At 44.7% G+C, this 23,425-nt stretch overlaps 1 protein-coding gene across 4 annotated transcripts in view; it reads right to left on the reverse strand.

The window, feature by feature from the left end:
- Positions 1–11,345: 11,345 nt before the first annotated feature.
- Positions 11,346–23,425, reverse strand: part of IPO5 (importin 5) — a 61,727-nt gene continuing 49,647 nt past the window's right edge. For all 4 annotated transcript variants that reach the window (XM_008260122.4, XM_051850515.2, XM_051850516.2 and 1 more), the window contains 9 exons: positions 22,274–22,370; positions 20,564–20,736; positions 17,889–18,000; positions 17,748–17,803; positions 16,733–16,855; positions 15,693–15,912; positions 14,917–15,145; positions 13,056–13,197; positions 11,346–12,721 (listed from right to left, as the gene is read on the reverse strand). In XM_008260122.4, coding sequence (XP_008258344.3) covers positions 12,635–12,721; positions 13,056–13,197; positions 14,917–15,145; positions 15,693–15,912; positions 16,733–16,855; positions 17,748–17,803; positions 17,889–18,000; positions 20,564–20,736; positions 22,274–22,370 — 1,239 coding nt within the window. In that variant the 3' untranslated portion in view covers positions 11,346–12,634. The remainder of the gene's footprint in view (positions 12,722–13,055; positions 13,198–14,916; positions 15,146–15,692; positions 15,913–16,732; positions 16,856–17,747; positions 17,804–17,888; positions 18,001–20,563; positions 20,737–22,273; positions 22,371–23,425) is intronic.

The following is a 23,425-nucleotide window of genomic DNA, read 5'->3' on the forward strand; positions in this document are numbered from 1 at the left end:
AGCGCTCGCCAGGCCGCGGGTCCCCTGTCAGAGGGGCGAACTTCCTTCCAGAAAGTGTCCTGGGACGCACTCGTCCCGGAGACTAGGCCTCCGATGCCTCGCCCTAGGATGGCGGAGACTTCACTGCCACGTCCGGGGAGCAGCCCTGCTCACGCAGGGCATCATGGGAGCGGCCGCGCCCACCCAGGGCATCATGGGAAGAGAGAGACATTCCCGCCTCCTCCAGAACACGCGCCGCGCCGGTGGGACGCCGTTCGGGAAGCCGTGCCCTGAGCGCTCTTGCGGCATTCGGAGTGGCCGCTAAGGATTCAAGTTTAACAAGCCAGCGCTCGGTCTAAACCCTGTTTTTGTCCTAGTCTAAGGCTATGATTTTCTGCACAGGCGTTGGAACGACGTAAAACGCGTTCACCGCACGGCGCGGCGCTCCCTCTCAGAACTGTGGGGCAGAGTCCGCCAAATCTGCACGTGGAGACCGCAGGCTGTGTTTCGTATTTCTCGTGTTTATCCTCGAGGATTCCCCTGAGCGTCCTGTGCTACTCTTTCAGGGAAACGCTCGATGGTTCCCCCGAAGCCTTGCCGGTCTGCTGAGCCATCTGGTGCCAGACCGTTCATGCGGATGGGAGTGTGCAGCGCTTGAGATCTGAGCACCGCCTTAAAAATAACACCAGGTACTCCGGCGCGATTCGTTCGCTGCCGTGTATTAATGAAGGGCGTTTACTAGACACTTAACAAATAGTCTTTTTTTGTTTGTTTAAATCCTCTACTTAGAAAAATTTACAAACTACTTTGATATAAACCATGGCCCAGGCCTCAAGCCTTGCCAATTTTATGTTGTCAAGTATTTGTCCCGACAATGGAAGACAATCAGAAAAGGTAATATAGAATCCACTACAGGAGCTGCATTTGACAGTCACTTGCTTTTTTTTTCCTCTCTTTTTTAAAAAAAGATATTTATTTGAAAGGCAGGGCCACAGAGAGCAGGACACACACACACACACACACGCACACACACACACCTTCCATTCACTGGTTTACTGCTGCAAAGGGCTGGGCCAGGCTGAAGCCAGGAGCCGGGAACTCCATCCTGGTGTCCCACAGGGGAGGCAGGGAGCCAAGTACTGGGGCCGTCACCTGCTGCCTCCCACGTGCATCGACAGGAGGCTGGCTCACAGGAGGCAAGATTCCGTTGCAGGCACTCCTAAAGCGGACACAGGCATTCCCAAGGCCAGCTCAGCCTGCTGTGCCATGAAACCTGCCCCATTTTTTAAAAAAGATGTATTTATTTGAAAGCAGAGGGACAGAGAGGGACAGAGAAAGCGTTTGCTATCTTTCTGGCCCCAAGTGCTGCAGCTCTTCCTGATAACCGTGTTCCCTGGCCCCAGAGGGGAGAAGATGGCTTCCCGCCCAGCAGAGGTGGTAGCAGCCGCATCGCGCAGGGCCCTCAGCTTCCAGGAATTTCTGTTATCGCTGGTATATTCCTCAGGAATGGCTTCAAACACAGTTGAGTGGTTTTTCCCCCCAAATGGTAAAACTCCAAAAGTCATTGTTCTCTAACTTTTTCAGCAGTGATGCTCCTCTACTGCCCCCTCAAGGTTTTTGCATTCTTTTCCACATTCAAAAAAAAAAAATCTTTTTTATTGGAAAGATGGGGGGAGGGGGGAGAGGGAGAGAGGGAGAGAGGGACTGGATCATTCCCCAAATGCCGAAACTGAAACCAGGAGCTGGGAACTGAATCCAGGTCTCCCACTTGGGTGGCAGAGACCAAAGTGCCTGATCCATCACCTGTTGCCTCCCAGGGTGTGAACCTGCAGGAAGCTGGATTGGAGGCAGAGGAGCAGGGACTCCAACCAGGCACTGTGATAGGGGCTGGGTGTCTTCACTGCTGCGTGAAATGCCCATCCCAGGTGCAACATTTCAAATAGCCAGATACTATGCACAGTGAATGTTAAAATCACACATGAACTGCTCATAATGCAAAACTATTGATCTCTGAATTATTAGAAAACAGTAATCTTACCTTCGACATCCTTATTTTGTGGGACAAGTGTTCACTTCCCATTGGTATAATGCAGGGATGGTGAATCCTTAGAATGCAAAATTAATATACATATATATATATATATATATACATTTTGCATGCATTTTCAGGAACAGCAAAACCTTTGATTCAGATACAATGTTCTTAGGTTTTAAGATAAATGTGGTGGGCTGGTGCCGTGGCTCACTTGGCTAATCCTCCGCCTGTGGCACCAGCATCCCATATGAGCACCGAGTTCTGGTCCCGGCTGCTCCTTTTCCAGTCCAGCTCTCTGCTGTGGCCAGGGAGTGCAGTGGAGGATGGCCCAAGTGCTTGGGCCCTGCACCCGCATGGGAGACCAGGAGGAAGCACCTGGCTGCAGGCTTCGGATAGCCATAGCTCCAGCCGTAGTGGCCATTTGGGGGGTGACCCAATGAAAGGAAGACATTTCTCTCTGTCTCTCTCTCTCTCTCACTAACTCTGCCTGTCAAATAAGAAAAAAAAAAGGGGATATAAATAAGTGCAAAAATCCATTTTGTTGATTGTACATTGTCTGCCATCAGACAGGCTTGGTTGGGCTGACTTCACAGCCTGTGCTTTCTCCGATACCACTGATACCTTCAGAAGGAAATTCATTCATGTGCATTCCTTCTTCCACATAGCCTTTTATTTTCCACTCCTCCGCCCATCCAAACAATTTAGTGAGCATCCACTCCAGGGGACCTGAATTTAGCTTAGAAAATACGCATTCCAGTGAGGCAGGCTGATCCAACCCAAGTGTCCCAAGGCTGTCACCAAGGGTCAGGCAGGCTGTGAGAAGCAAAGGCAGGCCCGGGAAGTGAGGGAGGCTGCACAGTGATGGTTCAAAAGGAAGACCCCCCCAGGTCCCAGCAGCACCACTCACAGGGGGTGGAGAGAACCCCCAATGCCACCCGCGGATGAATGGAGCAATGAAATGTGGTCTCCACATGCACCCGAGAATTCTTGAGTCTTTGAAGAGCAACCCGGGGCACCGGGGATACACCTGGAGGACACGGAGGCGAACCCTCTGGGTTCCAGAGCAGCAAGGGCTCAGAGCTGGGTGACGGTGCTTGGCTGGCAGAGCTGTGCCCCGCGGACTGGGTTTTGTTCCTCGCACTCGGGAGAATCATTGGGTTGTGTTTTTTTTAAATGAAATCTAGCAAAACCTCTGAAAAAACACATGAGTGTGTTGCACACCTCTGCCACCAGAAAGTGTTTCCTAAACATAGAATCATCAGTACCATCTGCGTGCTTTTAGCCACATCCTCCAAACAACTGTGCCTGCTTGCATTACAGTTTTTACCAACATTGGTTCACTGTTTCAAAAGTAAATTTCAAGTCATTGTTATAAAGAAATAAAAATCAGTATCATTTGCTATAAATAGAAGGTAGCCACGAAAGTAAATGCCAAAACCGGATTACTGAATTTGAAATCAGAAAATGAAATGATAGTTACGATAACCTATAAAAACGCGTACTTGAGCATACGCTCCCTAGTGAGAACATTTTATGCTTATTAGTAAAAGAACATTGAGCCTGACGCCTCTTTAATTAGAGGGGAAATGAGCTCCTAAATCAATGTGATGGTTTTTTACTATTTGGACGGTAAGCAGCATCCGCATACCAACTAATGTATTGTTGCTTTTGAAATGGGCAAAAGACATTTAGCTTCCCTCTTTAAGAGGGTTGAGTATTGAGAAGTTAATTCTTAGCTAAAATGATGTGATTTTATTTCCAAAAAGGTGTTGGAAAACTTAGAACCCTAGAAAGAGGGTTCTAAGAACCCTCTTGGTTCTTAAGAACCAACAATCTCTCTGGGGAGGGTGCTGGGAAAAGCTCCTTTGAAGTGTTGTTAACGTTTGTTAGAAATTTACCACAAAGCATCTTGGACAGGCTAACTTCAAAGATTTCTTTCATAGCTGAGACATTTTAGAGGTAAAAAGAATTTGGTTAGATAATCACCATTGATTTATATATATATAAAGCAGAATAGTCCACTCTGTGGTCACCAAATCCTGGCTGGTTTAAGTAGGTGAGCAGTCTCAGAATACTTCTTACCCAGACTCATTCATCAGAAAGACACATATGCATTTCATCGGGAATGGTAACTTCCAGAAGGCTCTGTCAGGATCAAGTCTGCGAATTTCTGCTTTAGGAGAGGATGGGCAGCATGGGGTGCCTGAGGACCAAGAGTGGGAACAGATTTTCCGCTGAGTAATAATGCTTTACAAACACTGAATTTTGAACCAGGTGGCCAATTGTGTAAGAGAGTTTAAGGGAGCTGACACTGCAGTGTAGTGAGTGAAGCTGCCACCTGTGATGCTGGCATCCCATATGGGTGCTGGTTCACATCCTGGCTGCTCCACTTCTGAGTCAGCTCCCTGCTAATAGCCTGGGAAAGCAGTGGAGGATGGCCAAAGGGTATGGGCCCCTGCCACACACGTGGGAGACCCTGAAGAAGCTCCTGGCTCCTGGCTTCGGCCTGGGCCAGCACTGGTCATTGCAGCCATCCAGGGAATATCCAGTGGATGAAAGATCTCTCTATCACTCTTTCACATAATAAACAAATCTAAAAGAAAGACTTAAAAAAATAAATTCTCTTTACAATTTGTGCATCTCAAAATACCATTTTGGTTTTTTTTTTAAATTTTTTAATTAATTAATTAATTTTTTTTTTTGACAGGCAGAGTAGACAGTGAGAGAGACAGAGAGAAAGGTCTTCCTTTTCTGTTGGTTCACCCCCCTAATGGCCGCTATGGCCGGTGCACTGCGGCTGGCGCACCGCACTGATCCAAAGCCAGGAGCCAGGTGCTTCCTCCTGGTCTCCCATGCAGGTGCAGGGCTCAAGCACTTGGGCCATCCTCCACTGCCCTCCCGGGTCACAGCAGAGAGCTGGACTGGAAGAGGAGCAACCGGGACAGAATCCGGTGCCCCAAATGGGACTAGAACCCTTGGTGCCGGCACCGCAGGTGGAGGATTAGCCTAGTGAGCCATGGCGCAGCTTCAAAATACATTTTGTACTGCATGAGAACTAAGGGAAGAAGGCCTGGCTGCCTTCCCAGCTGACCCCTGCCATCTGAGTTGAGTGCATACTCCAAGGGTCTCTTTGTGTCTGACTATTCCCAGCAGCTTTTCTAGAGAGAGGGGTTCAGAAGCAGAAGCTCAGGTTTCTAGTAGCTTCTCCATGTTGGTAGATCTGGGGAATTTCGGAAGAGTAGGGGGCTGGTTGTCAGGGCCTGGGTATAGCTCCCACAATAGCCACTGGCAGAGCCAGAGCAGGCAGTGCCCTGGGCACTGGAGTTACTACTGAATTCTCACCCGCGCTGTCCACCTCCCACAGATGAGAGGGGAGCTTTGCAGTGTCCACACGAGACTCTTTCCAACATAACCCCTGCTAGACAGCTCGCACTACTGCAGAGGTGGCAGCTTGCATTACAAACAGGGAAGAAGCAAATGCCCTCCCAACACTGCGGGGCAGAATGGGAGAGAGGTAAGGGAAGAGAGCCCCTTACAGGAAGTCCAGGGAGCAGTCTTCCAGACAGAGGAAACCGGCTGGGAGCAGGGCTCCTTTACCAGCTGGGCAGCAAGTCCGGGTGCTGGGGACTTTGGGAGGCAGAGATGGGAGTGGAGCTGAATGACAGGGGATCCAGCCCCTGCTTGTCATTCCTCCAGCCTCGCACTCTCTTGGGAAATGACTTGGTGGGAGTTTACCACTGCCTCAGAGCTGGGCACACTGCTGGGGGAAGACAATGGCTTCAGGGTGAGTGGCGTCCCTGAGAGCCAGCGTGGGCCCCTCCACCTAACACCCCCCCAGGGTAACTGCACAGCCCTGGAGGGAACTTCCACAAGCCCAGCTGAGTCTGTTGAGGTTATCATCCCTGCAGAGGTTAAAGGGGGTCAGGAATGCAAGCTCAGGTGGGCAGGATCCTTCTCTGGCTGCCCAGGCCAGTGCTCCTTAAACAGCCATTGCAGTCATCAGGTCCACCATTATGGCTCCACGTGGGCCTGGCTACTTCAGATTTTCTCTTTGTGACACTCGGGCTGCAGCTGAGCTTCCGTCTTAGGGCTTTTGCTGCCTTTTCCCAGAAGCAATTCGAGGACTAAAAACATTAGTGGGTTGTGTTTCTCATGAAACAGAACTCTCTTCTGTTCCTCGAATAACCGTAGAGTTTTATATTAAAAAATGCAATAGGGTCATAATTGTTTTCACTTTCCCTAATTCCTGATCAAAGAGAACTTTATTCTTTTTTAAAAAATAATATCACAGCTTTTTTATTTTTAAAGATTTATTTATTTGAAAGGCAGAGTTACAGAGAGAGAGAAACAAAAAGAGAAAGATCTTCCATCCACTGGCTCACTCCTCAGATGGCTGTGATGGCCTGGGCTGGGCTAGGCTAAAGCCAGGAGCTAGGAGCTTCATGCAGGTCTCCCATGTGGATCCAAGGGCCAAGCACTTAGACCATCCTCCACTGCTTTTCCCAGGAGCATTACCAGGGAGCTGAATTGCAAATGGAGCTGTTCGAACTTGAACTGGTGCCCATATTGGTTGTGGGCATTGCAGGCGGTGGCTTAACCCACTATGCCACAACACCAGCCCCAGAACTTTATTTTTTTTATGTTTTTCACAGGTCTTTTAAGATTTTTATTTATTAGAGAGGTAGAGTTACAGAGAGAGGGAAAGACAGAAAGGTCTTCCATCCACTGGTTCACTCCCTAAATGGCCGCAAAGGCTGGAGCTGTGCTTATTCTTCCAGGTCTCCCACATGGGTGGAGGGTCCCAAGTACTTGCACCATTTTCTACTGCTTTTTCACACCATTAAGAGACCTGGATTGGAAGAGGAGCAGTTGGGAATTGAACCGGTGCCTATATAGGATGCTGGGGCCACAGGCGGAGGCTTAGCCTACTATATGTCACAGTACCGGCCCTAGAACTTTAAACTATTTATTCTTGGGGCTGGCATAGTGGCACAGCATGTCATGCTGTTTTCCTGCAACACTGGCATCCCATATCCCACCCTTTCAAGTCCTGATGCTCTGCAGGTGTGGATGAAACAGGAGTTAACTGCATTTGGGAACTGGGACCAACTTTCTCAATGGGCTACACATAAATGTGGCATATTCTTCCTTCATTGTCAACCTCATGGTAACTTAGATGAAGGCAATTCTCTCAGAAGCAGACTCCTCTGAGAAAAGGCCCACGAGGGCCAGGAGACACACCTTCCTGACCTTCTGCCTGTCTGGCTCCTTCACTCACCAAGGGGGCAGACTGCACTGGTCCTAGATGCCACACCCTGAGCGTCTGCAGTGCAGGGTGGCAAGGCTAGACAGGATGCTTCCACTCAGCGCGCTTGCTAGTGAGCAGGAAGCTGTTTACTTTTGTCTCTGGTACACTCTGCTATGATCCTAACTGGAGGCCACAGGACATGCACCCTGTTTGCAGAATTAAGTGGATGTTACTACACGAATGGGAGTACTTTGAAAAGTTGAGTTAAAAGAAGCTTGTCTTGGTATCAAAACTTTTGAAATTTAGACTCTTCCCAAAGTTCCAGGAAAATGCATATTCTGGAAAAACTGCATAGGTAAAAATTTTGTGAAGAGAGGAAGTGTGCCTCCCAGGGTGTGCATCAACAGGAAGCTGGATTGGGAGCAGAGCTGGGACTGAAACAGCACTCCCATGTGAGATACAGGTGTCCCAAGTGGTATCTTAACTGCAATGCCAAATGCCTGCCCTTGACTCCCAATTTCCTTGCACCAAGATCAACTTCAGTTTTAATTCATTTTCTGGATCTTTTCAAAGCCCACTGTTTCCTGGACTTCCCCCTGTGAAACACCCCCTGAACCCTCTGCTTTTCATTTGTCCCCTACTAGCAGGGACCACTGTTTCACTCAGCACTTGCTCATGTCAGGTTAAGTTGCAGTCACATGGCTTACTCTTCAAATCCATGCTACTAACTAGCCCCATTTTCCACGGTATATGTGTTTTATAACTAACCAGTTCTAAAACCAGATGCTGTGCAAGTGTCCTTCCATCTTCTCAGGTCTGCGTACTCCCGCAGCACATGCTTCAGGTGCTGACTATACACCTCAAGCCTGTCTACCAGCCCAGGAGTAAGTGGTTCACTTTGTTTCAGATAAGGAGCTTGCCAATGGCCCAGAGCGAGTTAGGGGTGGGGTGGGCAGGGAGTGAACCCAGGTTAACAAGGCTTCCACTCTCACAGTTGACCTTGAGAGCCATTTCATCCTACATGGATGCCAAGCTTAGGTCAGCAAGGGGGCAAAAGTCCCTGGTGACTGAGTTCAGTGTACAGAACCAGCATTCACAGTGAAGTCCAAGTCCTCCCCTGACAGGGACAAAGTGCCCTGTCATTATTGGCTGAGATCCAGATGAAGTTACCTAGTTTACTTGGGGGCCATATCATTTGTAGATAAAGCATCTTCAAACACCAGAATCAGAGTTTGCATAAGCCAGTTTGCTTTTGGGACAACCTGCAACAAAATGGTGTTGGAAGGCTGGTACTGTGGCACAGTGTGTAAAGCCATCAGCTGTCATGCCAGCATCCCATATGGGAGCCAGTTTGAGTCTTGTCTGCTCCATTTTTGATCCAGCTCCCTGCTAATGTGCCTGGGAAAAGCAGCAGAGGATGGCTCAGGTACTTAGGCCCCCACACCCACATGGGAGACCTGGAAGAAGCTCCTGGCTTAAGCCTGGCCCAGCCCTGGCTGTTGTAGCCATTTGGGGAGTGAAGCAGCAGATGGGAAGATCTCTGTCTCTTCCTCTCTGTAATTCTACCTTTCAAATAAATCTGAGAAAAACAAAAATGAAACAATCTATGTTTTGGTTTAGTAACAGAAATTAGGGAGCAATGACAGCTAACACTCAATGTACCTTTTTTTTTTCTTTTTAATTTTTGACAGGCAGAGTGGACAGTGAGAGAGAGAGAGAAAGGTCTTCCTTTTGCCGTTGGTTCACCCTCTAATGGCCGCCGCGGCCGCTGCATTGCGCTAATCTGAAGCCAGGAGCCAGGTGCTTCTCCTGGTCTCCCATGCAGGTGCAGGGCCCAAGGACTTGGGCCATCCTCCACTGCACTCCCAGGCCATAGCAGAGAGCTGGCCTGGAAGAGGGGCAACCGGGACAGAATCCGGCGCCCCAACCAGGACTAGAACCAGGTGTGCCGGTGCTGCAAGGCGGAGGATTAGCCTATTGAGCCACGGCGCCGGCCTCAATGTACCCTTTAAATCTGTGAAGTGTGTGAAGAACTAAGGCATAAGGAGGGAATCCATTTGATCCTGCGGGGCAATGGTTTGAATGGCGGTCAGCAAACAGCCAGCCTGGTCTGTAAATTGTCAGAGGAACACAGCTACGCCTTGGGTTAAGTATCAGCCATAGCGCACAAAGCTGAGTGACGGACGCCAGGGCTGACACAGCCCACGGTTCTAACTGTCCAGTCCTTTATGGAACAGGTTGTTCCAGGCCTACATCGGGACCGCAGGATCAAGTTGTCAAGCTGCATTTCAAAACTCACATCGTCTATCCATTTGTTCCAAACCCGTGGGCAAGCAGAGTAACTCAGTTCTGATCCACAGCACATGGCGTGATTCTTGGTTTCCATCACAATCTGGATGCCAGTTAGAGGACAGGTGTGCAGGTCAACCACAACCACGGAGGAACACATTTCAGAATTCTATTCTGCTGCCTCAACTGGAATTCTGAAAAACTAGTTTTTGTTATCACATAAAAATCATACTGTACCACTTTTGAATGGATTTTGAAGTGAATAATTTAGCTTCAAAACGTTTGTAGTCATTCAGTTATGACGCGTGAAGCTCTCATACTGTCCACGATGCACTGCAGGATAACACCTGCGAGTCACGGGGGGGGGGGCAGTCTAGTCCCCCCTGCCCCCACTCCATCACAGAAGTTCCAGCTGCTGGAACTATGCACCTTCTGCAACGGTGCTACCGCGCTGCAGCGCTGACCATCTGTGGCTGTGGGCTACTTCCTCCTTTGTGCCAAAGCGCAGTGCGAGGGGCAACGCGATTTCTATGAAACAAGACTGACGCAACGAGACTCCTCGGCAGAATGAAGCAGTGCAAATCAAGCCAAACTCACGGCCAGCTCCAGGGAGGCAACCACATCAGAATACGGCGCTGGCAGGCTGGGAACGACTTCCCTCCATCTCTTAGGACACTGAGTGCATCAAGGTTTATTTGCTCAGGGACTTACTGATGTTAGTCAAGCTGCAACTCCAGAGTTAGATAAAACGACCTCATTACAGAAGTGTCAGATCAGCTTTAAGAGTTTTACTTTACAGCATTAAAGAAACTCCAAATTGAGTTTTGCTAAAACTCTGTTAACACTTGTGCGTGTAACTTTGTTACAAAATTCCCAGACTATGTAAGAGCCACACACATTTATTTCTCCCTCCGCAAACAGTTTGGGTTCACAAACAATATCATCACCTGATGACATGCAAGGTCACTAAATCTAGTCCAAAAGTTAAGGAATAAAACCATGAATTTCCATCTTGCATAGACAGAATGAGGTATTGTGAAATGCTTCTCCAGGTAATCTCAGTGAATTATTAGTTCATGGAACGACATCTTAGTGTTGAACCCTGGATTTTGGGATCATGTCACATTTACCTTCTCTATTAACTCGATTCAACTCCAGTCACTCCTCTGCTTTCCTGCTTCTGCCCAGGACTTATCAGTCCACATGTGACTGATGTGCACACACCGGAGTGCTTCTTGCACAGATCTGAGACCCTGGCTACAGGTACCTCTCATTACCCCATCCGTGTTTAAACCTGAAGGCAGGAGGTTCTTGCTCCCACACTGATTAGCATACTAAGTTCTCCAGAAAAGCTGTCGTATGAGCAGACTGCCAGCTCAGCTCGGGCAGGCCTACCACTTTTTTCATTTCTCTTCTCCACGGGTAGTAACAATTTCAGTGGAAAACAAAGCCTGTGTTCCAGCAGTTGATTGCCACCAGTACACAAAGACAGGCTTTCCAGCCTCTTTTCTCTAGGCCTCAGTAGCAAGGGGTTGCTTTGACACACTTTTACTCCAGGTCCCCTTTTGCTCCCACAGGAATACAGGGTATAAAGTAGCTGCAAACATTCCCACACCTCACGTGGGTCCCACAGGTCCCCACGGACACGACTGTGTACTGATGTCACTCATGGCTCATTCTGCCAGACATGGAGGCCTCATGTGAAGGGTATTTGCTCACAAGTGAACCATCAAATGCAATCCACTCTATTTTCTATTCCATTCCAGATTTAGTTAAAAAAAGTAATACGAATCATTTAAAGAAAAAAATCTTTAATTTTAAATTCTGACCTATGCATAAAATTCATTTTTATATCACGGTTAAATTTAGTACAAACTATAAAAATGTTAACACTGAAATGTTCAACAGAAATCTAGTAAGATCCCTTAGAAAAAATGTTTAAGGAAACAACAGCAAGTCATTTACTGCTATGAGGTTAATACATAAAGAAAAACACACACACATTTTACTGAAATTTTCAGTAAGTAACATCAGCCATAACACATCATAAAATTCAAAGTTTAAAGGTTGTGTGTGGCTCTAAAGCAATTACAATTTGCAATGAAAAATCTAAGCCAATCTTTTTTATTTAACCAGAACAATTCTAGTTAAAACAACTATCGGTGGAAAAATTTGCAGACCTTGAAAAGGATACCAATTGGAACGGAACAGGGTGTTATCATAACTTAGCTTAAGTCAAAGCAGAAGATGAGGAAAACCAGATGCTTTTAACTTTTAAGTTTGAATTGTACAAGGAAACATGAGTGGGGGAGGGAACCACTCAGGGCCATAGTACTAATTTAAAAAAATACTAGATCATTCTTATATTTAAAAACATTAAATGAATCAAAGCCAGACAGTACTGAATTTTTACACAGTTGCTTTTGTGTTTCAACTTTGTTTATTGAGGAGTGAATGAGAGACTACTGCCAGACATGCCAACGACACTTCACATTCAAGGGCTGGAAGCTGAACAGCCTCCACACTGAATCACTGCATTAAGTCTTTTGGGAAAAAGAACCAAAAGTGGCATCAAAAGACAATCTCATGCTTGCTGTTTGTCACTTAGGTTTTTTTTTTTTCTTTCAACTTTTGGGTCTACTGGTTTGCTAGGTAGGTTTCTTTCTACCCTACCAAAGGATTCACTCTTCAATTAATAGGACGAACACCAAGTGTAGAGCAATTGGTTTTAACACATCTACACTGAGTAACTGATCTTAAAGCTCTTTTTTCTTACATGTCCTTATGTCTAATGAGAAAAATTAATTCTTTCCTTTTCCTTTCACATGGGTGGGTTACACCAATAGAAAAATACTCTGCAGTGCTACCGTAGGGCTTACAGGGACTCTTCAGTGGCCTGAGAGAAATCCACGGAAACTCCACTGGGCAACACAGGGGCTGCTCTTGCTGCTGCGGCTCTCCAGGAGAATGGCCTACACACAACACTACCGCTCTCGTTTGCTCAAAAACAAAACAAAGAAACCTAAACAAAAGGGTAAACGTTTATTTGGAGTTAGTTTTCCGGTGGGTGATATGGAGGCCCGTCAGGCAGAGTTCAGGAGCTCCTGGATGGCTGCCTGCTGCTCGGGACTGAGCTGTGCTATGCACTCAGCCCACAGTCCTCCAGAAGTCTAGGGAAAAACAAACATGTTCACAGGTTCAGAGAGTGAAACGGTCCCTTGGAAGGTTTTTATTAATCATTACAGACATACTGTAACAATGCCAAAATACCAGAGTTTAATGAATGTCATGGTAAAATCAAGAAATCTGCCTGTTTCTTTAAAGCTCAGTTCATTGGTAGTTAAGCTTTCTTCATTTTTGCACTGATAGAACTACACTAGAAGATGCCAACTTAAAGTCACCTTTACATATGAATTGAGGGAGTAAAAACAATTTAAATAACATTTTAGTAGTTGACAATTTATCAGGAAAAAAGTTTTATTCCCCCTTTCCCAATCAGCTTACCTGTACTTGGCGAACTACATTAGCCAAACGTTTGGCACAAGGATCTTCATGTTTAATTGCCTCATGCATTTCTCCCTCTGCAATAATACTGAATATTTTGGGCAGATTGGTATTGTTTGGGCCAAGAACGATTGGGTGATTACTGACAAAAGAAAAGAAAACCTTTATAAATGAAACATGTAGGGAGAAACCATTGAAGTTTTTATACTTTACGATGTCCTTCTCTTATCACTGCATTTTGCTTTAAGGTCTTTGTAAAATGATTTTGTGTTCACTAAAAATCAACTGCCTTTTAAATTTTAAATTTCGGAGGTTATCAAACCAGCTACTTTTACTTAATATCTCCTTAGTTTCTTCCTTTGTAAATCAGAAAGAATTCCTGGCTCATCTGTCTGGATTAAGTGCCAAGGATTGAATGCATGAAGTACTTTATAAAACATGATGTTACCAAGGACAACAATTAGCACAAATTTTATTTGCTATTGCAAAATTATTTGTACAATTAGTCCGATGTTCAGATATATGGGCATTTCATGAATAAACTGGGAAATAAATTCCAGGCAGGTTTAATGGAATAAAATATTAACAGCGAATTAAGTAGAATTCTTGTCTTTCTTAAGAGAATTTTTGAGCAGTCATTTCCAAAGCAGACAATCAGTCAGCATGATTAAAAACTGGCTGCATCAGGTCCATAGGAGGAGCAGGCGAACAGTGTGAACTGCAGGACGGCTGTTATTCCTTAATGACACATTCAGCAGAAGAGAACACACACCCAACATAAGGATTTACGTGAACCTGAACTTAAACAGGTAAGAAAGGACAGCCTGTGGGCCTACTGCTATAAATTCCATTGGGTCTAGCCCTTGGATTTATTTATGAACAGTAAAAACAGCAGTTAATAGTGACAGAGCCAGGTATGACTAATATTTAGAAAAACAGGGATTTAGAAAAATACCAGGGAGTATGCTTTTGTGGTTTCTATGGCCTCCATGTTGTTACAACTCTTAGATACGCTTAAGGGCACACAACAGCACTTATAATAATGCCAGATCCTTCATCTTCATGGCCTGCCTGGTACACAGTACTTCCCTTATCCCACTGACTCTTGAACCCAGAGAGAAGCAGAACTTTAGTGTCAAATGATGTTACTAGCAGTGTATTTTGATCTCATCCTATAACAAATGTAGTGGGTGGCAGAACATCAGACAATAACCTTAAAACATTATCTGCTAAAAATAATGTCCCTAGGCTGGTGCCATGGCTCACTTGGCTAATCCTCCACCTGTGGTGCCGGTACCCCGGGTTCTAGTCCTGGTTGGGGCGCCGGGTACTAGTCCTGGTTGCTCCTCTTCCAGTCCAGCTCTCTACTGTGGCCTGGGAGAGCAGCGGAGGATGGCCCAAGTGCTAGTGTTTGGGTTCCTGGACCCGCATGGGAGACTGGGAGGAAGTACCCAGCTCCTGGTTTCAGATCGGAGCAGCGCCGGCTGTAGCGGCCATTAGGGAAGTGAACCGACGGAAGGAAAACCTTTCTCTCTGTCTCTCTCTCACTGTCTATAACTCTCTCTCTGTCTCTCTCTCTCACTGTCTGGCAAAAAAAAAAAAAAAAAAAGTCCCTAGAATCTGCATTTTATCCCAAAAAGAACAACTCAAAATTAAGTCTTATACAAATGTAATCTCAATTATGGTTTCTTAACATGATTTATAAAGACAGCATTACTATAAAACCATACAAATGAAGGTGTGCACAGACTGTGGGGTTAACTGAACCTCAGGAGATCCACATGAGGGTTCGTGGGGGAGTAAGGAAGCCTTGCTTTGTGTCAAGGGGAAGGGAATAGGGTCAGTCTGTGCTCTGTTATACCTTTCAATCAGGTCACACAAGTAATTGAAAGTCTGAACAGCTTCTTCTTTATCTTCATGTAGTGGAAGCCAAGACAACCAGTGTGGTAGGACCTCTTCAACGTTTACACAGTCAGGCTTAAACTTCATGATTTTCCCCACTGCTGAGATGCAGTTCTCAGTGGCATTGACATTTTCTTTGGTCTTAGAATCTGCAGACTGAATAACTCTTACAAGCAGTGGAAGGGCTTCTGAAGTAAGCATTTGAAAAAAAAAAAAGGTCAGTTAAAACTTTATATTTTCATGTAAATGAACTGGCTTTTTTGTATAGTTACTAATCATGGTGATCAGTATTAAAGTGTCGGTCAATAAACCTCATTTAGGTATTTTGAAAAACATGCATGGGCAGCAGCACCATTACTCCCGCTGCCTTAAGAACCCAAGAGGTGAGCGACCTCCACATACACTGCTGACCCCTGGAGGGGACTGAGCTTTCAAAGCAGCCTAACCATATTCCCCAGTAAGTTTTAAACAAACATCCTGTTCCAAGGCTGTGGGGTATGCCCTCAGCCCAAAGGAAATACCTTAGAAGGTGGAGGTGCGGAAAACTTTGATTCTCCTCATTTTATTTCCACTTCTATGGGAATAATAAGTTCCTAAGTGCAACAGATAAGGTGTTTGGAAAAGGGGGAAGGGAACAAAGCAGAAACAGGCGGACAATGTTGGGGGGGTGTTACAGAGAATGAGGTATGGAGAAAAGGTTGTCTGGAAGGAATGTTATCAAACAAAACAAAGTACCTGTACAAAAAGGGCGGTAGTTATCACCACCGTACTGTGCCATGACTCCCAGGCCATATGCGGCTGCTTGCCGGACTTCCGGGCTATTGTCACATACGTATTGGAGCATTGGCCTTAAGAAATATTCTGCGTACTTAAATGAGGCTGGACTACAGTGCTCGATAACATCATCAAAGATGCACAATCCCCACTGTCTGTCTGGCCATGGCCGATGTGGACACTGCAAAAGAAAATCTCTTCTAATACTGCAATACTAGTATAAGCAGGGAGCCCAAAGAAATCAATGCTCATTGTAGACTAGATGCTTCACTGTTACTCCTGATACAGGCAAGGAAAAAAGAAAACACAGTAACAGGAACAACCACTTCTTGAGACTAACATTATTCAAATTAACATACAGATCTAATGAAATTTAGGTTTTAAAGACTTGTGCAGTTTATTATACAACTCAAGAAATTGATACTACCAGATACCAAGAACTGAGAGTGGTAGCAATGTATATAAATTTACTATGTGAAACAGAAAATGGTAATACTGTATTTAAAAAGTATAATAAAGTCTGTGAATATTTTAACTTTATAGCATTGATTCAATATGCCAAGTCATGTGTGCTTAATCTTATAAAGTCTATAAAGCACTAAAAAAAAAAAAAAAAAAAAAAAAAAAAAAAATCCTATATCTACGATCCATGACTGCTGGCCATAACTGAATTTTCCACGGCCCACTGAAAAAAATACAATCACTGTTTCCATTTATTAATTTAGCAGGGCATAGATAATCTGATATAATGGAAAATCACTTGTAAACCTGCAGAATATAATTATAATTGGCCCATGGAAAATCTTCACTAGCAATATTCAAGCATATATTGAAAGCAAATAGGCAGGGCAATACAGCAACCCTGAAATATTTAAGATACCCAATGGAAGCTATAACTTCTGAGACCCATTTTAATGCAAAGTGTGAAATTTCATGCTTGAATAAAATGAAAGACTTGTATGTCAACTACTCAAAATAACCACTAGGGAGTTATCACTTACAATTAGGTTGACAATTAATGGGAGCAGCTGTTCAAACCATGGTAACACCTTTTCCTTGTAGCTGCTGAATATTGAATGTAAAATATCTGACACTTTAGTCAGGATATAAACATCATTATCATCCTAAAAAAAAAAAAACACATCCATATGGATTAAAAAATTCTATTATCAACAGAAGCATTTATAAAAGTGTTAAGAGAGGCAGACAAATCGAACTTCTCATTCCTGTCTTAAGGGCTTATCAAAAACCTAAAGACTGAAGTAGTAATCTTAAGATTGGGTGTCATGCCTCTCACCTGCCTCTGGAAAGGCAAGTGTGTGGCACATACTGTACTGACCGAAAAGAATTCCCTTGGAAAACACTCAAGATAATTGAAAAACTTCTACCTTCTGGAGCAGAAGGGTTTTTACTTTACCATTACTATTTTTGTTTTCAGCAGCATTTTCCCCTGGACAGGAGACTGAGGCCTCGTGGCTAGTGGCAATTTGGGCCTAGTAGTATAGTAGTAGGGGAGCATCTGCAGGGATCTGGGAGGACCCGACCATGTCAGCACTGGCCTGCCGGGGACCACAGGCCACTGATGCTGGATGTGACCCATGCTCCAAACATGTTGGATGGTGCCAAGTGTTTTGATGAAGACAGAACCAAGTTGAAATAAGGAAGGCCCAGAGTATCAACAATGTGACTTTGTGCAATCATTTAACACTGGAGTTTGAGGTCATTCACTCTTAAAATGCTTTTGAATGCACCAAAAGATACAAAGGTGGTTGTTAACAACGTGTAAAAGGTAACTTGGGCAAATTCCAAGTCTGAGGTGCAAAGGAGTGTAACAAAATGCAGAGAACAAAAAGACAAATTACTTATTTTACAAATTAGTAAATGAAATGGATCTTCCTTCTAAAGATCACTAATAATTACATCAGAGGACAGGTCAGATAATTAGGAAATGAAGCATTTAAAACTCTCTAAGATGCAGATGCTCATGCACACTAAGTTCTGAAGGGGATAGTTTACCTCATCTTGCAGTGACTCTTCAACCTGCTCATCATAATCTTCATCTTGTCTTTTAACTAAAACACACCCAAATAAATGTTTTAAAGGATTGCCAACATTGGTGAAGGATCACATTCAGAAATAAAAGCATGGAAAACTTACCTTGCCGCAGTTCTTGATTTTTAAAATGTTCTTCAAGTTTTGCTTTCAATATCCCTCCCAGTTCTTCAAAGTGTTCATTATTAAGGCATCCATCTCCCATTACTTCAATGCACTAATGAGGCAAAGGAAAAAAAGCAACCCAAAGGGGTTCCGAGAACAGAGTTAAACTTCATTAGGAGTCAACAGGGGGCCAGACTTGTGGCACAGTGGATTAAGCCGCCTTTTACAACACCTGCATCCCATAAAGAAAAGACCCTTTCGCTCCCAACTGCTCCACTTCCAATCAAGCTCCGTGCTAATGAGCCTTAGAAAGTGCAGCAGATGGCCCAAGTACCTGGGTCCCTGACATTTACACAGGAGACTACTGAATTGGAGTTTGTGGCTCCTGGCTTTGGCCTGGTGCAGAGCTGCCCACTGCAGCCGTTTGGGGAGTGAATCCGCAGATGGAAGATATGTTTTTTCTTCCCTGTCACTCTTTCAAACAAAATGGGAATATTTTAAAGATTTATTTATTTATTTTAAAGTCAGAGATATACAGAGAGGAGAAACAAGAGAACAGAGGTCTTCCATCTGCTGGTTCACTCCCCAAATAGCTGCAATGGCCGGAGCTTCTTCCATGTCTCCCACACGAGGGCAGGGACCCGAGGACTGGGGCCATTTTCCACTGCTTTTCCAGGCTGTAGCCGGGAGCTGAATTGGAAGTGCAGCAGCTGGGACTCAAATGATGCTCATATGAGATACTGGAACTGCAGGTGGCAGCTTTACCCAATATGCCACAGCACCGGCCTCAAAATATGCATTTTTTTTTTTTTTTTGACAGGCAGAGTGGACAGAGAGAGAGAGAGAGAGAGGAAGGTCTTCCTTTTCCGTTGGTTCACCCTCCAATGTCCGCTGCGGCCGGCGCACCGCACTGATCCGAAGCCAGGAGCCCGGTGCTTCCCCTGGTCTCCCGTGTGGGTGCAGAGCCCAAGGACTTGTACCATCCTCCACTGCACTCCAGGCCACAGCAGAGAGCTGGACAGGAAAAGGAGCAACCAGGACAGAATCTGGCACCCAGACCCGGACTAGAACCCGGTATACCGGCACCGCAGGCGGAGGATTAGCCTAGTGAGCCGCGGCGCCGGCCAAAATATGCATTTTTAAAGTCCCAGGTGGTCTACTTTCAATCCAGCTCCCTGCTGATGCGCCTGGAAAAGTAGCAGAGGATGGCCCATGTAGTTGGGCCCCTGCACCCACGTGGGGGACACAGAAGAGGCTCCTGGCTTTGAATCAGCTCAACTTTGGCGACTGCAGCCCTTTGGGGAGTGAATCAATGGATAGAAGCTCTCTTTGTCTCTCTCCAACTCTGCCTTTCAAATAAATGAAAATAATCTTAAATAAAAAAAAAAGCACTGAAGGGTGAATCTGTAGAGGCAATGATAATGGTCAAAAGAATGGAAGCATATATTCTTTGGAAAAAGAAATTGTGAGTGCAGGAATATGAGGACAAATGAACATAGGTAAGAACCCTAACACAGGGAAAAACCCTAAAACTCAGCAAGGAGCAAACAGAGCTGTATGCCATGAGGGTGACAGGTGGGTATGGAGAGAAGAGTGACTTAAAAACCAGTTGTTAGGGGCCGGTGCTGTGGTATAGTGGGTAAAGCTGCTGCCTGCAGTGCTGGCATCCCATATGGGTGCTGGTTCTAGTCCCGGCTGCTCCACTTCCGAGTCAGCTCTCTGCTATTGCCTGGGAAAGCAGTGGAGGAAGACCCAACTCCTTGAGTCCTTGCACACGCATGGGAGACCCAGAGGAAGCTCCTGGCTCAGATCAGCACAGCTCTGGCCATTGCAGCCAATTGGGGAGTGAACCAGTGGATGGAAGACCTCTCTCTCTCTGCCTCTCCTTCTGTGTAACTCTGACTTTCAAATAAATAATAACACTGTTAATGCCGGGAAAGGAGAATGAACAAGGAGGAAAAGAATAAAGACTAGAATACACAAGTGAGGATATTTCAACAGCACAAATAAGAGATGAGATGGGCAATGAGGAAAAAAGTAAACTGGATTTAGGAGAAGGGATAATCACCCAGGAGCGAGACTTGACATGTAACTGACACTGCGGATTATCAGGTAAATGATGGTAGAAACTAATCCAGATTGGCACAGAGGCTGGTGCTGTGGTGCACTGGGTTACAGCATCAGCCTGCAGTGCCAACATCCCATTATGGCTGCTGGTTCAAGTCCCAGCTGCTCCACTTCATGATCCAACTCCCAGCTAATGTGCCTGGGAAAGCAGCCAGTGAAGGATGGCTTTGGTCTGGCCTAGCCCCGGTCAGAGGCCATTTGGGGAGTGAACCAGCAGATGGAAGACCTCTCTATCTCCACTTCTGTTAGTCTATCTTTCAAAAACAAATTTAAAAAAATGACTGGCATAGAGAGTCTGCTTCCATGCCTTTGTCCCAATTACTTCCTCCACCTAATCCCCTCTTCCAGGGTGAATTTACTCTTTAGTTTATGTCTTCTCTTAAACAAAAATATGACAACACCAAAAAATTTAAACAACTATCTTCAGTACAAAAGAAAAAATTTGTGTTATAGCACATAAAGAAATCTACCTTGCCCTACAACTCATTAAGCAAGATTAATACTTATGAAATACAATCTTCTACATATTTTCTAAGAAAAACATTTACCTTTGCAAATGAATGCATTATTTCTGAAAGAACATCTGAATCTGGTTCTGTGCCAATGGCCTTGATGAGGGCGTCACACATAAAATGCCACATCTGTGTGAGATACTCAGGACCCCGGACTCTTGCACACTCCAGGAGAAGGGGCATGGATTCTGCTGCTGCCACACGAACACGTTTGACTGTTAAGGAAACGCAATCACTAGGGAGCCTCAAAAGATGATTTTATCACTTGGCTTGCTCACTGAGTTAATAGAAGCGCTAGGCAACTTCTGTTGAGCTAAGACACCTACCCAAGAGTTTGTGTTAAATATAAAGTATATATAAATGTCTTCTTGCCCGACAATATACTTTCCACCTGTCACCTACACCAGCAGGAATGAGTCCAGTGGCAGAGAGAAGGGCCTCCTGTTGCTCTTCCGTAACCAACACAGAATGTCTTCAAGGGACTGGAGTTGTGGTACAGCAGGTTAAACCACTGCTTGCATGCCAGCACCCCATAATGGAGTGCTGGTCCAAGTCCTGGCTGCTCCGTCTCCAACTGAGCTTCTAATAATGTACCTGGGACGCAGTGGATGGTGGCTCAAGTACCTTGGCCACTGTCACTCATGAGGGAGACCAGGATGAGGATGGCATGCCTGGCTCCTGGCTTCCAGCTGACTGCTGCAGCATTTGGGGGAGTGAACCAACAGATGGAAAAGGGAAGATCTTTCTCACTGTCATTCTTCCTTTCAAATAAAGAAATCTTAGTTCCCAAACTTTTGTTGGTTTTCAATAAAGATTAAGGTGCTTCTCCCTATCACCATTTATAAATTAGGCCCTCAAGGAAGCACTCCTGCTCTGCTTCATGGTGTGTCCCTGTTGGCCGAAGCTGGCTTCACGAAGGCCATGAAGACAGGATGCTGTAAGAGGAACTCCAGAGCTTTTGAGTCAGGTACACCTGGGCTTGGGCCAGCTCTACCACTCCTTGGGGCTATGGCAGTTTTACCCACCCATGAGGTTGTGTCTGGGTGTAAGGGCATAAAAATATACCTATAGATACTAGAACACACAGATCTTCCAGGAGGTACTTCTCTGCAAAGGTGCTATCCCATTTGAAATACAGGATTATCTCTGTTATAGGCAGTCAAGTACTAGACCCACTATGAAACAGTAATCAAAGAAAGGTTGAAGTAAACTATACATACAACTGCAAACATCCGCTGGTAAAATGTCAACACTTAAAATCCTCAAGTGCACCATAGAAATCTGTCCACTAGAGGACAGGTAACATTTTCCTTTTAGTGTTTGTAGACAAGGTGAAGCAAAGGCACACACAGAATTCAGGGTCTGGAACCGCAGTGCCAGAACAAAATACTCCACTCAACACAAAGTCTAATACCTAAAGAAGCTACAATTTTGCGAAATCTAGACATGTTTTACGGTCAACAATTATGGGAGGGCAGGTGTTTGGCACAGCGGGTAAGACGTCCACATCCCACACGGGAGTGTCTGGGCTCAATGCTTGGTTTTGCTCCTGACCGCAGCCCCCTGGCTAACGCACATCTTCAGCAGCAGCACCAGTGGCTCCTGTATGAGTTCTCGTCACTCAAGTGGGAGACCCAGAATTAGTTCCCTGGCCACTGTGGGCACTGGCGAATGAACCAGCAAATGGGAGCTTTTTTGTCTCTAACATAATAAACCAACAAAAATATTTTAAAAGTTGCAGGATATCATCATGGAAATAAAATTTCAGTAAAGGGACCATCAGCTTGACAACCTGTTCGGTGTATTCCACAAAACCTTCCTTTAACTCCTTAGCATAGCAAACCTGAAAGTATTGAGGAAGAGAGGAAAAATAAAGATTCATGTTAGTTTTTATTAACAGCAAAGCCATAAGACTCTTTATCTTAACTACATTTAAAGTACATGCAGGACTGTCAAATTAGTCCTCCAATTAGAGATTTTTTTAAATGAAAAGGGACATGAAATGTCTGTACAATATATTGTCAAAGACTGGAATTGGTTTTACTTTATTTCTTGAATGTAGAATTTAGCAAAATATATCATTTACTAAAGGAAAAACAGTTTTAAGATTAAAAAAAGCCCTAAAAACTTCAATTAATAAAGTATATCACTTTTATATATCTGCAACGAACAGGCATAGAAACATGCTACATTTGTATTTGCTCTCCAGTTGAGAGGAAAAAAAGGATATCATAAAAATTAAAAATGCTTACAAATTATAGGCATTAAAATGAAAGGGAAGAATAACTACAAGAAATACACTTTTCAATGAATTAGAGAATACAGTAACATATTATTAGGCAAAATAAAGTTTAAAGCATTTTCATTTAGCTTTAGTTAACTATTAAATTTATAATAAACCATCATTTCTTAAGCCTAACTCTTAAAAAATTGAATTCTTCCACTCTGCAACACATGTTCACAGAGAAAAAGAAAGTTGGAAGGCAGTGTGAAACACATACACATCCCTCCATTATACCATAACAGATAATGACTGTTAAAACATTTACATTTTCAGGGCCAGTACTGTGGCCCATTAGGTTAAGCCTATGCCTGTGATGCCAGCATCCCACAAGAGTGCTGGTAACAGCCTGGGAAAGCAGTAGAAGATGGCCAAGTGCTTGTGACCCCTGTACCCACGTGGGAGACTTGGAAAAAGCTCCTGGTTTCGCAATGGCCCAGCTCTGGACGTTGTAGCCATTTAGGGAATGAACAAGCAGATGGAAGACCTCCTTCTCTTTCTGTAACTCTACCTCTCAAATAAATAAAATCTTAAAAAAATTTACTTTTTCCTACCATGTATATTTTTTTACACAACTAAAATCATACCCATTTTGCTTTATTTTTAATTCCATGCTC

This window comes from Oryctolagus cuniculus, chromosome 9 (genome assembly GCF_964237555.1).
Source record: "Oryctolagus cuniculus chromosome 9, mOryCun1.1, whole genome shotgun sequence".
Taxonomy (NCBI): Eukaryota; Metazoa; Chordata; class Mammalia; order Lagomorpha; family Leporidae; genus Oryctolagus; species Oryctolagus cuniculus.